At 36.4% G+C, this 15,286-nt stretch overlaps 1 protein-coding gene across 8 annotated transcripts in view; it reads right to left on the bottom strand.

Moving 5' to 3' along the window:
• Window positions 1–5,134: 5,134 nt before the first annotated feature.
• The window catches only part of NEBL (nebulette), a 160,798-nt gene continuing 150,646 nt past the window's right edge, over window positions 5,135–15,286 (bottom strand). For all 8 annotated transcript variants that reach the window (XM_088789084.1, XM_088789082.1, XM_088789088.1 and 5 more), the window contains 2 exons: window positions 13,621–13,727; window positions 5,135–11,170 (listed from right to left, as the gene is read on the bottom strand). In XM_088789084.1, the coding sequence (XP_088645210.1) occupies window positions 10,994–11,170; window positions 13,621–13,727 (284 nt within the window). In that variant the 3' untranslated portion in view covers window positions 5,135–10,993. The remainder of the gene's footprint in view (window positions 11,171–13,620; window positions 13,728–15,286) is intronic.

The raw sequence follows: 15,286 nt of genomic DNA on the forward strand, positions 1-15,286 counted from the left end.
CGGTGCTCACGCCATTACTGGGACATGAAAGGGACCAGCAGGGCAACTAGATATGTGTTCATTGTCTTCCTCCCCATTTTACATACACTGAGCGTCCAGCAAGAATACGAGTGTGTGATGGGAGACGCACAGTGACAGAAGACAGAGGAGCTGGTCACCCTTCAAACTGACCACCATTTGATTATAACCAAGTCACCAATTCTCTTAGGCCCTGGTCTTCTAATCTATAAAATGAGACAATTATGCCAGGTCTTCCTGAAGGTGGGGTTGGACTAAAGGTCTCTGTCCCCTGGAAATGTGTGAGTCTAAGGGGAATGTGCACGGAAGGTCAGACAGGTTGCTGGTTGAAACTTGTCCACCTCAGAAAAGTGAGATTAGCCCAATTCAACAGCACACAAACTCTCTACTCAGCCCCCCTCAGGTTAACATAAATTTCTCAGACTTAAAAAAAAAATCCACAGAAAGGCTGGGCATCACACAATCCTAAATTCAAAGAATGTATCCCAACTTGCACTCACATGAAGTCAATTTTCAGCATTTTCCAGATGCATTCTGAATCTAGCTTTCCAATAATGGGGCTAAATGACACAATTTCCTGAAGCATTGTTTTGTGGACATTATACTGTAATGACATGAAAAGATAAATAAGGCCAACACAGATTCTGCTTCTTGAGGCTGAAATAATTTTGAATGATCCAATTCCACTTGAAGCTAAAATTTTTGAGTTTTTCATCCAAGTTACACATTGAAAGCTTCATGTCTGCCCTGGACTCAGCTATTGCTGCCTTCCCGTTCCTGCCAGCAATGCCACTGCTCCCCAGGTATGCACTCACCTGACACAGTCATCTTTGGGACGAGGACTTTTTTCTGCTGAGAACTCTCATCCACCCCAACGAATCATAATCTAAATCTTTGACCGGTGCATAAATATAATTAAGTCTGTCAAATTCTTAAGGGTTAAAAATTACAAAACTACCATTTTAGGGTCGCAGTCATGATCAAGTAACTTATATCAAAACCAGAAGCCCCATTCGAAGTTCAGAAAATGTTTCCGTCTCCTTCAAACCCCAGACTTTTTAATGATACCAAGAGGCTGTCACAATATAATTATTATTCTCATACCATAAACATCTTTGGTTTGCCTGCTTGGAAAATAAGTTACCCTAAGACTATCCTCTCCCCCCACTCCCATGCCTTTCTACAACATCAAAGATAGAAAATGGAAAAAACAAAAATCTCCGTGCCCGTCCCCTGTTTTTCAAGCAGGAGGATGACTGTAGGCAAAGAAAAGCCACGTCACCTGGACCACTGGGGCTGGTGCTCAGACACACCTAGAGGGAGCCTGCACAGGTGAGTCACACAAAACACATTTGTCCCCCAGTCTTTTCAGGCACCTCTTCTCCCAACCCCACTAAAATTAATGTAAACCAGTGGGAACATGGTTTGTAAACAAAAGATACTATGTGTTGTTACAATACAGTAACCCTTGAACAACACGGGTTTTAACTGTATGGGTCCTCTTATACGTGGATTTTTTTCAATAAACATTAGAAAAAATTTTGGGACAATTAAAAAAAACTCACGGAAGAAAAATTGGAGGACAATTAAAAAAAACTCACAGAGCCTGGAAATAGTATTTCAAAAATAAGAAAAAGTTAGGTATTTATCCATGAATACATAAAATATAAGTACATATTTTCTCTTCCATAAGATTTCCTTAATGACATTTTTTCTCTAGCTTACTTAATTGTAAGAATATGGTATCTAATGCATATAACATAAAATACACATTAATTGACTATGTTATCAGAAAGGCTTCTGGTTAATAGTACACTATTAGTAGCTAAGTTGGTGGGGAGTCAAAAGTTATACGTGGATTTTCAACTGGGTGGGGGAGTCAGTGTCCCAACCCCTGTGTTGTCCAAGGCTCAGCTGTAAAAATATGACATTACAGTTGGATCATCAATGCTACCCTTTTCCTAAAAAAAGCAACATAAGAAAAAGTTGTAGAGATTCAGAAATCACTTTTTGTGGCACCATCTTGAAAGTCAAAACATTTCTAACAGACTGATGTACATGAAGCCAGGAAACACTTGCAAATATCAATGTGTGTTCCCACAACAAGCATTTTATTAGGCATCAATTAGGGGAACCAAATACATCCAAAATATTATCAATGATTAATTCAAACGAGGCAAGGATACCCAAAATAAAGTGTGCAAACACACTGTCAGACTTTTAAAGGAGGCAGATGTCTAAATTTCTTGCTAGAATTCTATAAGCAAAGCTATGATTTACCTCTGAGCAAGGACTTATATACAATTACCAACAACTTTTTTTGCATTGTGAGTAATTTTTCCCTTCGCTGTCTAGTTAAGTAGCAAGTTTAATTCATATCATATAGTAGATGGGAATGATAATCCCCAAATCTGTGAAATATAAAATAAGAGAGAACAGCATTTTAATCAATGGTTCTGCTGCCAAAGGTACAACTCCAATAAGCACACACTTTCCAGAAATATTCAGGGAGGAGGTAAGGATACAGGAAAGCCTACGTAATAACCAATTATCCAAAAAAGGAAATGACACATTCATCTGTAAAACTTTGTTTATACAACTAACTCTTTGCAACCTGCTGAATTTTATTCAAAATGGAGTAAGCTATAATTAGAATAAAACGGTAGTACATACACATAAATTTGTGTGTGTGTATAAATTTTGTCCACAAAGACTGTATTAAAAATATGAAAACCTGCCACTGCTACTTAAATTAAAACTGGGAGTGGCCTAGAGTCCTTCTGTTACTAGCTGCCATTGACTCAATTTTCCCATGTGTCTAATGCGTAGATGGACAGGAAACACTCTCAGTGCAGATTTCAGAACTCAGTTCTCACAGTAGCTCCTCAAAGAGGTCTTCCACACCCTCCCCCAAGTCCACAGATCACCCCTTCTCAGCTGCAAGAACTCCGGGCACACCAGGCTTCCCTTTCATAACATCTCTTAAACTGCAATTAAGCAATTAATTACGTAAGTATACATGAATAGATACAAGTGTATAGATACATATTCTCAGTTGTTTCATATCAGTCTCCCCCTACCAATACATAAAAGCTTTAGGAGGAAAGGTCCTCTGTTCTATTCCTTGCATCACATAAACATTGAGTAAATACTATGTATTGAATGAATAAATTACAGTTACTGCTTCATTCACCTCACTCAAGAGCTATCACTGAGTACGCCTGGAAAAATGAGGTATTTCTGAAAGCGTGGCAAAAACAATTCAACTTTTATCCTAGAACACCAGTGCCCACGCCACTCTGTAAGGCAGCCCCAGTTATTCCCTTTTTCCTTGCTAAACATTTAGAGATCATGAGCACTTTCTTCTCAACCCAATCCTTTCTCTGTAGGCTACATACCCACCAGTTGAAGTTAAATTCATTTGATATTAATTATGGATATCCTTCATAGGACCCAGGGAAACAATGTCTAACTAAAGTGATTTTCAGTGAGATATATGAAGTGTAATATAACATACTATGAAAGAATACAAAGAAAAATTTAGGACAACTTTGGAACATTTGAACTGCAATAATGTAACTGACATTTTCAATCACATTTGGCACTTAGTGTTTTAATGCAAATCTTTCCATCATTCTTGAAATGTGTTCCTTGTCAAGATAAGACGAGATGGCTTCCCAGGGGCAGCAGGACAGAACCTTGTGTACCTGGATGGAGTGTGGGTACACTCTCGGCAGCAGAGGTTGGGGCTCCCTAATCACAGGGGCCACCACTAACAAGAATGCATTTCTTCCTGTCTCTTGGTGGCCCTGGCCACTTCCAACCATCTACTTTACTTTTTGCTCAGTCTACTCTAAATATCTTCTCCCCATCTCATGACTTTCTGCTTTCTGCTTACTCACAGCTTACACTTACTTCTGACTTCCATCTTTCTCTTTGAGCTTTCAGTAATACAACCAGTTAGCCAACTCGCTCTATATTGTGAACACAGGCTCTTCAGGGAGATTTGGATGGTCAGTTCCCAACATCCATTGGGCAAAGTTCTTGAGCAGCCCCCCTCAAGGGCAGCGGGGCAGCTTATATATAGCTCAGTAACCACAATCCAGTCAGCTGTGACCAAAGTGGTCACAGAAGATAAAGTTAATTTGGGTCATGGCCTTGGATAGCAACCATCTGGAAAAAGACAGTAAGTATGGCTGTCCTGGGTCAAACACCAGAAACTAATTCATTTAAAGTGCAATCTAACAACTAAATTTAGGAAGCAGAAAAGTGTGTATGATGATTACTATCATACGCATTTTTTCAAGTCGAATAACCAGACTTCAGATTTACCTCTTTCTCTGTATATTTCAATCTATTATCCTCTTTCATGTTTGCTACTTAAAAAAAAAAAAAAAAAAAAAAAAGTGAAAGGTGGCAAAGATCAAATGTCGTGGTCTAAATACAAAATCACTAACTGGGTGCTCTGTTCTAATATTGACTTTTCACCCTTCGAACCTATTTTGTCATCAGAACTCTGCTGCTCCCACATACAAGTATAATAGACAAAGGCCTGAAATGTTTGCTTCAAACCACAGAAATTAGCTGAAGTTCCCATTTGGACCACATCCAGTTTTCTGCCATCACAAAACTCTTATTCAATCCTGTTTAGGAGAAGCAGATTACATAGAGAAAGGAATAAAACTTTCCTTTTATCTACTTTTTAATTTACTGTGTCTGTGTATTTTTGTGAAACGTTATTTTGGTTGACTTCTGGTGGTCATGTATGTCTCAATTACCTATAAAAGTAACTTCACAAATTTTTAAGTTAATAAAATGATAAGCATAGTATATTCAAAACCTGAATTATTTCAGTTTGGGGGGAAAAAAAAACACCTTGCTAAGTTATTTATTTCTGTGTGGCATGGGTTCCAAGGAGTAGACTTAGTATTACGGCGGGAAAAAAAGTCTTGGAGGGAGAAAAAGATAGTAAATTCTGCAAACAAACAAACAAACAAACAAATGAATAAGCTGTTTTGTAATTTGAAATACCATCACTATGTTTGATGATTACTATTATACACGCATTCATTTCATACTTTTGGAATTTAAAAAAAAAACACAAAAAACAGAAAAGTCAAGATTAGAAAGAAGTGTTTATTCTATGAGCAAGTGTCCTAAATGTATCATCTGCAAAGTTTATCAGTTTATAATTAGGAGAGCTTATGGGCCATCAAAAGGTGCTTCTACAAAATAATACAACAGGGCAAAGGTTCTGGTCTCGATAGATTTATATGGGGGTAAAAATAGGGACTAACTCACTTTTTCCAACTATGGGAAAATTAGAAAGAAAAGCAATTATGTTCCATGATAAATAAGCCATTCTTAGCTGAGAAATCACAGCGTCTTCTTATGTCATGTACTTAATTTGCACACTTTTTATTCTTTGCTCCAAGCTGTTTCTTTCATCCTACAAGTTCAAGAAAATTAAAACTGTGCTATTGAGGACACATAAGAGATTTAATCTTGAAAGAAGTAAACTACAAAGATGGATTATTGTAGTACTTTGATATAAAATCAGAAAGATACTGAGCTTTAAAATGCATAGTCTTGTTATCATTTAAAACCAAGTCTATTTGGGGGAGGAAGACACATTGAAGGAAGCAGCAATGCAAATCACTGAAGCCAACATACAAGTATATATACCTTTGATGGGACTTGATGTGAGTTGTCACAATAAACCTAACACCCAGAATATTATCAATAACCCATGCTCCAAGAAACCGAGGTGAGAACCAAGAAGTGGAACCATTTTGTTATATCCTGAATTTATTTAAGCAAACCGAACGTGTAGAGATAGGAAATTAAAGCGTTATAATGTCTTACAAATACAGAAAGAAGACACAGAATAATAATACCCTGGAGAGAGTGCATCTGAAAACGCAGTTCTGTCATAGGAGAACATCTGCAGTGACCACACTGACGCCATGGCCAACACATCCATCCATCATTCTTGTTACAACATCGTTCAAGTAGTTTTAATAGCTAAATCAGCGATTTGCTTTTAAACGAATAATAATACCCATGATTATGGTAGCCTTGAAGGTTTTGTGAGTGACTATACTATACATATGAGATGCTAAGCTTCATTTGTTATTTCAGGGCCACTGTACATTATGCAGAGGGAAATGATGTCTGATTACACAATTACTGTGACATCCACTGAAATGTGAACTAGTTTGCATAGGTTAGTCCTTTGGGCAGCACGATGTTGCTCTAGTCCACCAAGGCTTAAAGATTCACAGTGTAGAGGAAAAAAACATGAATTAAAGCATTTCTACTAAAATATATTTTAATAGCTGGTGTTAACAATTTGCGTAACAAAAGCCAAATTATATGAATAACATTGCGTTGTTTTGTTGTCCCTTCATTTAAAAAACATTGTTTCCTCCAAAACCGTAAGCTCGCAAAGCTAGTAAAATCTTGCAAATTCATTATCAACCACAATTCTACATATTTTGAAGCAAACAGACACCATACAGCACAATGACTCAATTTTGCATTTTTATCCCAGGTGAAAGGCCAATAACAGTTCCACACCATGCCTGTAACACACTTGTTGCTGTTTCTAAATGCTCAGCCATTCATTGTGTGGACACTGAAGAATGACCCAGATTTCTCTTTTCCTTTAAGTAAATCACTCGTAATAGCAACTGGATTACAAAGAAGTATGTACTATGCAAACTGGATACCATACATCAAACACAAAAAGCATATGGAACTCCCATGAATACACTAAAGTAGTATGGACAATTGGGGAGGAAATTTGCCCTGGGCATCCCCCCAGGATTGTGGGTTCCAGCAGTCTAAACATCATGGAATGATGGCCACAGAAGCATCATACAACGTCTTGATTTTTTTGATTATCAATCGTTGACACCTGCTTGGAAAGGACCTTAATGGGCATGGAATACTTCAAAAGAAGACTTTCACTTTAGCGCTCACTTGCATAACTTCTTACTTAACTAAAGCTTTCTCATCTCCGTGTCACATTACCCAAAACAAGCACATTCCAGCCACTTTTGGATTATCAGAAGCAAATAGCTAAACTATAATGAATTTATGAAATGAATTTCATCTTGTGTAACGAATTCAGACTCATAGCATAATTCTTCTATCTTACAATAGGTGTTTTCAATCTCAAACCTAAAGTTAATGTTTATGCATCTTAACTATATATAAATCCACAAAGAACCTTTTCAGAAATAGATGGAAGAAGTCAGCATTTCCTAAAGTTCTAAACCTTTAGAGATAAAAGACAAGCAGCTATCACCTTTCACATCTGTCAGGAGCATCTCGTTTCCCCACCATAAAAATACCAATCGTGTATAATAAAATATTACTATAGAATAAGCAGAAACTTGCTTGCTTGGTTTTCATTCCAAGACCATAGTGGATAAATCAGGGTAATCAAAAAGGCACCTATTCTTTTTTATATATCTATATTATAATTTTGGTATAAACTATATCCACTTCCTATAGGGATGTGTTATTAAAGGATTACACACATTCTCTTTATCTTCTCATTAAAAACATTCCACTGGAGATGGATAAACCTGAAAAAGATGCATCTCCTGAACTTTCACGGTTTTAGAAAAGTCGACTTCCCGACCCCTAGAGTGTTGTCAAGCTCAACATGGAGAGGATAAGGAAAGAAAGACTGTGGCAAAACTGTGAAAGCTGCATCTTCATCTTCGAGCAATGAACCCAGTGGCAAGAGAGGAGCTGGTCTAGTTTCATCCATCTTCACACAAAGTGTTCTTGGGAATTGTGCTTGCAAATTCCTGTGTGGTGTGTGTAGGTGGGGGGAGGCCTGAGAAGATATAGGGACATCTGACAACCAGATAAATATTTCAAACTGGGCTACACTGCGCATGTGTAAACAATAACAACAAGACACAAAGAAGTCTTTTGCTACAGGTTAGAGATACGGTAGAAAGCTTTCCTAGAGACCAACAATGAGTAAAAACGTCTACCACAAAAACTTACAACAAAAGCACTATATTCTGTTGCTATGCTTTTCTCCAGGGAGATACGATCCACACACAATTTTGTTTTGGGGACCCTGAAAACCGTATCAAACTGCTCCTTGTGCTTTTATCAGGCTGGAGAACACATCAAATTTAGAAAATCTGGTGCATGCTCTCTGTAAAGTCTACTTGAACTTGATTTTTAAAACACTCGTGTTTTAAACCCTTCGCTAGCTGTCAGTGTTGTGTATGAGATATCTGTTGTGAAATTGAAGGTGGGGGGAGGTTGTGGAAAGGGGAGATGTTGTTCAAGAATGTAGTTTTGAAAATGATGCTCTGAAAGTAGCACTTTGGTATTCTACATATATGTTTCCTATATTTCTGCTGAGATGTTTTAATATCCTGATGAGCTTTGGTAACAATGACAACACTATTAAATTACAGTGTTAGGAGCATGTGACACCTTGTTCTCCCTCCGTCTTTACTGTAAAATAACTGCCCTCTAGTTAAATTCTGATCAGATCTTAATTTCTGACATCTGGAAGCAGAAACATCTTGCTATGCAAAGCTTAAACTTTTAGGAGAATTATTCCCCAAATAAGTATGACTTTTACATTCAATGAATCTGATTTTGAAATCAGTGGATGAGAGAAAACAATGAAACATCAAACTGCTACTTTATGGTAACTTTCCCCATTATAATCATTTTAAGTTTGTTTCCTTTAAGCTTCCTATAAATGTGCTATTTATCAAAAATTGTACCTGTTGTACATTTAGTCTGCAAATTTAATCAACAACTACTCCTTTTTATAATCACGAAAAGAGGTCTCTCTGGATAAAATGTAAATATTTACTTAACAATATAATAAAATTGAGCAAGCTTATTTCCCTTATTTTAATGCACAGGAACTTTTGTAAGAATATTGCAAGTTTGGCTTGTGTCTGTAGGTTTGTGTACAAGACATCAAAACTGATATGGGGTTTAATCAGTTTAAACATGACTGGTCATTTCAATGATAGAAAATTAGTCAAGCTCATTATTTGGAAATCTGTATACCCCCTCAAAAAAAGCTCTAGTAATTTGCCTGAATTTTTCTTTAAATTTTTTTTTTTTATTTTCAATTACAGTTGACATAGTGAATTTTTCTCCTTTCAATTTTGTCAGTGTCATGTAAATGCAGCTTGCGTGTCATATTATTGTATTTACTCTTTTAGCTGGATAAAATGAAACTACGGATTTCCAAAAGTATTTGCTAGCCTTTCAATGGTGTAAATGAATTAACATTTGCTTTTGGACCAATAAAGATTTCAATAAAAAATATTTTACAGGATATTTTGTTAATTTCTTTGACTATATCATATAAGGTAGATAATTCCCAAGACTTATACATTTTATTACACTTTTGTAACTTTGCTTTTTCAGTTTCTTCCCAATTATGAGTCAGATTCTACATAAATGCTACCCTGTTGCAGGCCCCAATAAATGACACAATCAGAAAAACAAAGTTGCTAATGGATGTTAATCTCTCAGGTGATCTTGACTGTGGACTCCAGGTGAAATTCCACGACACATCAGCAATGGCTGCAGTCATGGCTATGAATCCAGCAAGAAACTGCAAGGTCACTCATCTGAAAATCAAAATCTGACCCTTTCGTTTTTAGTGAACAACCTGTTGGGCCTGTACCTAAAATCCTGATGACATTCCTATCTCACCCCTTGAATGTGATTTAGAAAATAAAAAGCAGAAAGTGGAAAGGAAGTCTTTTCATTAACTGATCTTGGTGGAGAGGTTTCCATTCCAGACCATTTCCCAAAATAAGAAACCAGATCACTCTCTCTGTGGAGCTGGTAACTTTTTGTTCACTGGTTTTCTATAGCACGTTCCTTGTCGCACTTTGTCACTGGCTCGTGTTAAGTTTTCTTAACTTTTAAATCAGCAGAGGCATTAAGTTAATGAAAGCTGTTCAATGAACATCTAAATCACTTATTTACTAGAGTATACATCTATTTCCTAAGGTGTAAATCCTTCAAAACTAGAGTGCAATGCAGCAGGAGAATCTTAATAAGCAACTTTTCAAAATATGTTTTCCTGATGAGCTGGCAACTAGAGGAAAGGCTTTTTAGATTATCAGCCACACTTTTTGCTTTAGTAACAGGAATGGGCGGTGCAGCTGCCTATGTTACAGAAGCTTGAACCTACATGGCATGCAACAGGGTAAAGGTTATTAGGGAAATAATAGAGATGACCTTAAATTTGCCCTTTGCAGAGTAGCTGTGAAGTTATTTGGTCCCGTCATTCTGTGGAGCCAAGCATACACTTGGTTCCATAGAATGTAAACGGGGATTGGTACAAATGAGAAATAAGTAGAACCAAGTCAGCCAAGGAAACAACAACAAAAATTTCTTTGTTCAGTAGAAATTTCTAAGTCCCTAAGGCCACCAGTCAATATAATCTTAACCAAACTGTCATTCTGCCACTGCTTACATTTATTGTAATAGGCATTTTTCACTGGAATTGGAAATTGCCTCATGACTCCAAAGCTAAATGGTTTTTAAATTATTGGCTGTGTTACTGAATTGAGAGAATTGGCTTCTGGTGATTCCAAAGTTACAGCTAAGAAGTTTCAGATACTTGTTACATTTATGGGACAGTCAACATTTCTATTAAAGGCTACAAAAATACATTTCCGAGAAGGGTTCAATAGCCAATCAAAAGAAACCAATTACACAATTAGCAGCACCAGGTCTCCAGACCTAATTATTTTGCTAATAGGAATTACTGAAAATGCTGCTGTTTTCAGCCCAGAAGTCATTCCTTCTTCCTGGTACCTGTGTGCCTAATTGTCAAAGTAAGGATAGATTATTGTAAAATAACTGCCAAGTTGTCTTAAAAGTATCTTCTATCTTTTAAAAAGATTAGGTTTAGTATACATTAGAATAAAGCGGAAAGGGCAAGGAGAAACAATTAATTAACAAACTCAATGTAATTCGCTGGGAGCATCCCCGTTTTCCCTGTTCTCTGCACTGTGCCGTACATCCAGCCATCATCGATGGGTTGCACGTTGACGATGTAGTCGCCATCCCTGAAGGAGACCTCATCTTCATCCTGGGCACTGTAATCGTACATGGCTCGGTAGGTCCTCTGGGCAAGGAAAGATGGGGTCACACGATGAATACCCAAATAGTCACAGCCACAAATGCCCATTACACCAAACCCGCCCACACATAAAGTACCTGTTAGGAATGCTTCCAAGTACACTTTGTTCTGGAGATCTGTCACCCGGGGCCTGGTGTCCTACCTATGCTCATCTCAAGTTTACCGGGCTAGCAAAAAGCGTAATACTGGGGGGCCAGAACAGGGATAGTGCAGGCCACTAAAGACAATAGCTGGCCCATCAAATAGTCAGCTTTGAAACAGCAAGGCCCAGCTCCCCCCAGCGTCAGTTAACCCCAGAGATCTCAGATGACACAGATTGTCCCCTAGCCCACAGTCTTCAGAGAATAAAACCTGCCACAGTGGCAGACAGATCCAAGTCATTGCCAAGTCACTGCAACTGGTACCCAAGCAGAGACAATGAACTTTTCTTAAACAGGTACCAAAAATTTTTGTTTCCTTTTAAATATATATAGAACAAATAAAAGGGGAAAAAATAAAAAATATACTCATTTTATTGGTTTTTGTCTCACAGTGGTAGAAATTTAGCATATAAATGTTCTAAATATTAAGGCACATATGACTAAATCTTTGTTATAATGAGGAAAATGTTTGCTTCCTGGCTCTAAACTACATTACAAAGCTGTAAGTCATCAAAACAGTATGGTATGGGCATAAAAACAGACACATAAATCAATGAAACAAAATAGAGAGCTCAGAAATAAACCTATGCACATATGGTCAATTAATTTATGACAAAGGAGCTAAGAATATACAATGGGGAGAGGACAATCTCTTCAATAAATGATGTTGGGAACACAGGACAGCCACGTGCAAAAGAATGAAACTGGACCACTATTTTATGCCATACATAAAAATTAACTCAAAATGGATAAACACTTGAATGTAAGACCTGAAACCATAAAACTCCTAGACAAAAACATAGGTAGTAAGTTCCTCGACATCCGTTGTGGTCATGATTTTTTAATCTGACACCAAAAGCAAAAATAAACAAGTGGGACTATATCAAACTAAAAAGCTTCCACACACCAAAGGAAACCATCGACAAAATGAAAAGGCAACCTATCTAACGGGAGAAAATATTTGCAAATCATGTGTCTGACAAGGAGTTAACATCCAAACTATAAATTGAGTTTTACTATACTTGTTTTCATGTAAGGCCAAAAGTTTGGCTAATATGTAACATCAGACAATCTCAAAATCAAGTGAATTCATAAACTGAGGAAACTGGCTGAAACACAAGAATTGGAGAACGAGTAAAGATAACTTTCAAACGGTGGGGGTAGGGGTCAGGGAGGACTCCTGTTCCCAAGTTCTCCAGCAAAGGCCAGGGACTGAGTCAGGAGCTTGATGAAGGATGAGACGTCACATTTGACTAAATTACCTCAAACATTGCTTCCAAACTTTATATCTAATGAATGAATCAATACTTCAAGATTTGCAGTAAGAGGATTCAAAGACACATTGGCTGTGTTGTTTAGGTTTCAGTGGTCATTTTGATCAATGTCAAGGTTAACTAGTTAATATGACCAAATATTTGTGCTTTCCAGACTGAATGGAAATAATTGGCTAAACCAATCATGAAGTAACGATTAGGATATTGTACTGGTAGGTTCTTTGTGTTCTATTGTTTATATCTTTTCACATCATACCTCCCCTTCTCAATGGTTTATAAGACTTTTGCCTCCTTCAAAAGGGTTAAACAAATAGCAGCATATCCTTTATCCTTTATAGGAAAATGTACATGTCCATTGATAGATGAATGGATAAAGAAGATGTACATATGTATATATACAATGGACTATTACTCAGTCATAAAAAAGAATGAAATTGTGCCATTTGCAACAACACAAATGGGCCTAGAAGGTATGCTATGTGAAATAAGTCAGACAGAGAAAGATACAGATGGTATGATTTTTCTTATGTATGGAATCTAAAAAAACAAAATAAATGAACAAACAAAACAGAAGCAAACTCACAGATACAAAGGACAAACGGATGGTTGCCAGGGGGTGGAGGGAAAATGGCTAAAAATGATAAAGGGCAATAAAAGGCACACATTTCCAGTTACAAAATAAATAAGTCAAAGGGATGTAATGGAAAGCACAGGGAATACAGTCAACAATACTGTAATAACTTTGTACGGTGACAGATGGTTACTAGACTTACTATGGTGATCACAACGTAAGGTATGAAACATGTTAAATCACTTTGTTGTACCTGAAGCTAATATAATATTATATATCAACTATACATTAATAAATAGTAAATTTTAAAATATAAATAAAAATCATTTTAGCATTGAGAAAAAGAAAATGTACAATATTCAGTTCAACTCTATTCCATCTGTATTTATAGCATTTCAGAGATGAAATGGGAAGACCATGGAAGAAGGAACACTTCACATAGACACTTACTAGATTTGGTGAATGCTGCATTGACCTCATGGACGACAGGCTGGTCTGGTGCATGTACCCATAGCCTTGGGAATGGCTTTGCTGGTAGGCTCCAGGAAGTACAGGTGCTGCACATTAAACACATGCATCAATTCCTTAAAGCAAGTCTCAAAACACCCCTCCCAACCCCTCAAGTGACGTCGTGCTCTGCTAGAAACTTTTGAAACAAAAATGCCATTTTCCGTGTCATGTGAAATTCAGGTAGTGATGTTATAAGCAAGCTCTAGATTAGTATAAATTTCAGTAATTAAGGACATATATCGGGAACTAGTTTAATGTGCAGTTAAAAATGTTAGAAATATATTTTATTTCTCTATTGCAGATGCTATGGCAAAAGAACACAAATACAAAAAATAAATTTCCCATAACTCTTAACAAAATAATGTTTCCACTTAGCCATGTGATCCTCCTAGGCATTAAAAAAAAAAGTATTTAAAGAAATTTAATTGGATTGTCAAACCAACGGCAAAGGGTACATGTTTTCACTGGATACTTACTTCTCATATAACGGGATGCTCTGAATATTTCAAGACATACACCTGAATGTTACCTTTACAAAGATGGTAAACATGGGCTATATTTTAACAACATGTATTTGTTTAGCAGTTAATAATAAGTCTACACCCTTAAAATAAACTTTCACTTAGAATATATGAATTTTCCATTTAATTTTGGCTGTAAGTCAAGACTAAATCAGTTAGTCGCGTATGTTATAAAAGCCTGAGAAACCAAACCACTTCAAGAATTTCATAAACATTGTCCTTCTACATCAAAAAAATGTAGTATCAAAATAGTATTCACTTAGTTTGTGCTGTTCTCACCATTGATTTTCACATTCAAAGGACATTGTTCCAGTTTTGAAGAATACTGAAGTCTAGAGAAACCAACACAGAAGCTAGATAAAAACCCCACAAAATCAGTAGATATATACTTGTGTGTTTCTCTGTAAGTATGTTCCAGTATTGGTAAGCAGAAGCATGGGCTTTAAATGAAGATATTTTAGTGCCATATCCTTCATTGTGTTTTGAATTAATTATATGATACATTAGTAAAGCTTACATAATACATGTGCTATAAAAATCCATAACAGGTTGTCATTTTTGTTCAGTTAGGTTGAGTATATAAAGTAATTGTCATGGGTTGATTTATTCAGGACAGTTCTTATAATAAAAGAATAAAGCAGATGTAATTCTTGGATATTACGAACAATTAATGTTTTCTAAGTGGCACATTCATTCTAATGATATATGAGAACATCAAACTTTTAAAGATTAATCATCAGAAAATTACAAATCATTAATGCGTTCTCTAGATAATAATGATACTACGTTAAAAGGGGATTTTTTTTTTTACTAGTTCTTGAATTAATATTGCAGTGTTGTTACAAATTGTGTAATTTAATGTCTAGATGTGGCATCAAAGAGAAATCGCCAAGATCTTTACTTGGATTTGCAGTACATTATAAAGTTATTAAAACAGTAAACACCAAATACTTCAGAAAAATAGGACTTTTTAACATTATTAAATCAATTTAAGTATTTAATGTCAAGATATCAAGGATATTGTCAAATTTCACTCATGAAGAAAAAATACTGAAATCCCTATAGCTATCTAGGCCCACTTACTT

Source organism: Rhinolophus sinicus, chromosome 1 (assembly GCF_057876585.1).
Source record: "Rhinolophus sinicus isolate RSI-liver-muscle chromosome 1, RSI-T2T, whole genome shotgun sequence".
In the NCBI taxonomy this organism is placed as follows: domain Eukaryota; kingdom Metazoa; phylum Chordata; class Mammalia; order Chiroptera; family Rhinolophidae; genus Rhinolophus; species Rhinolophus sinicus.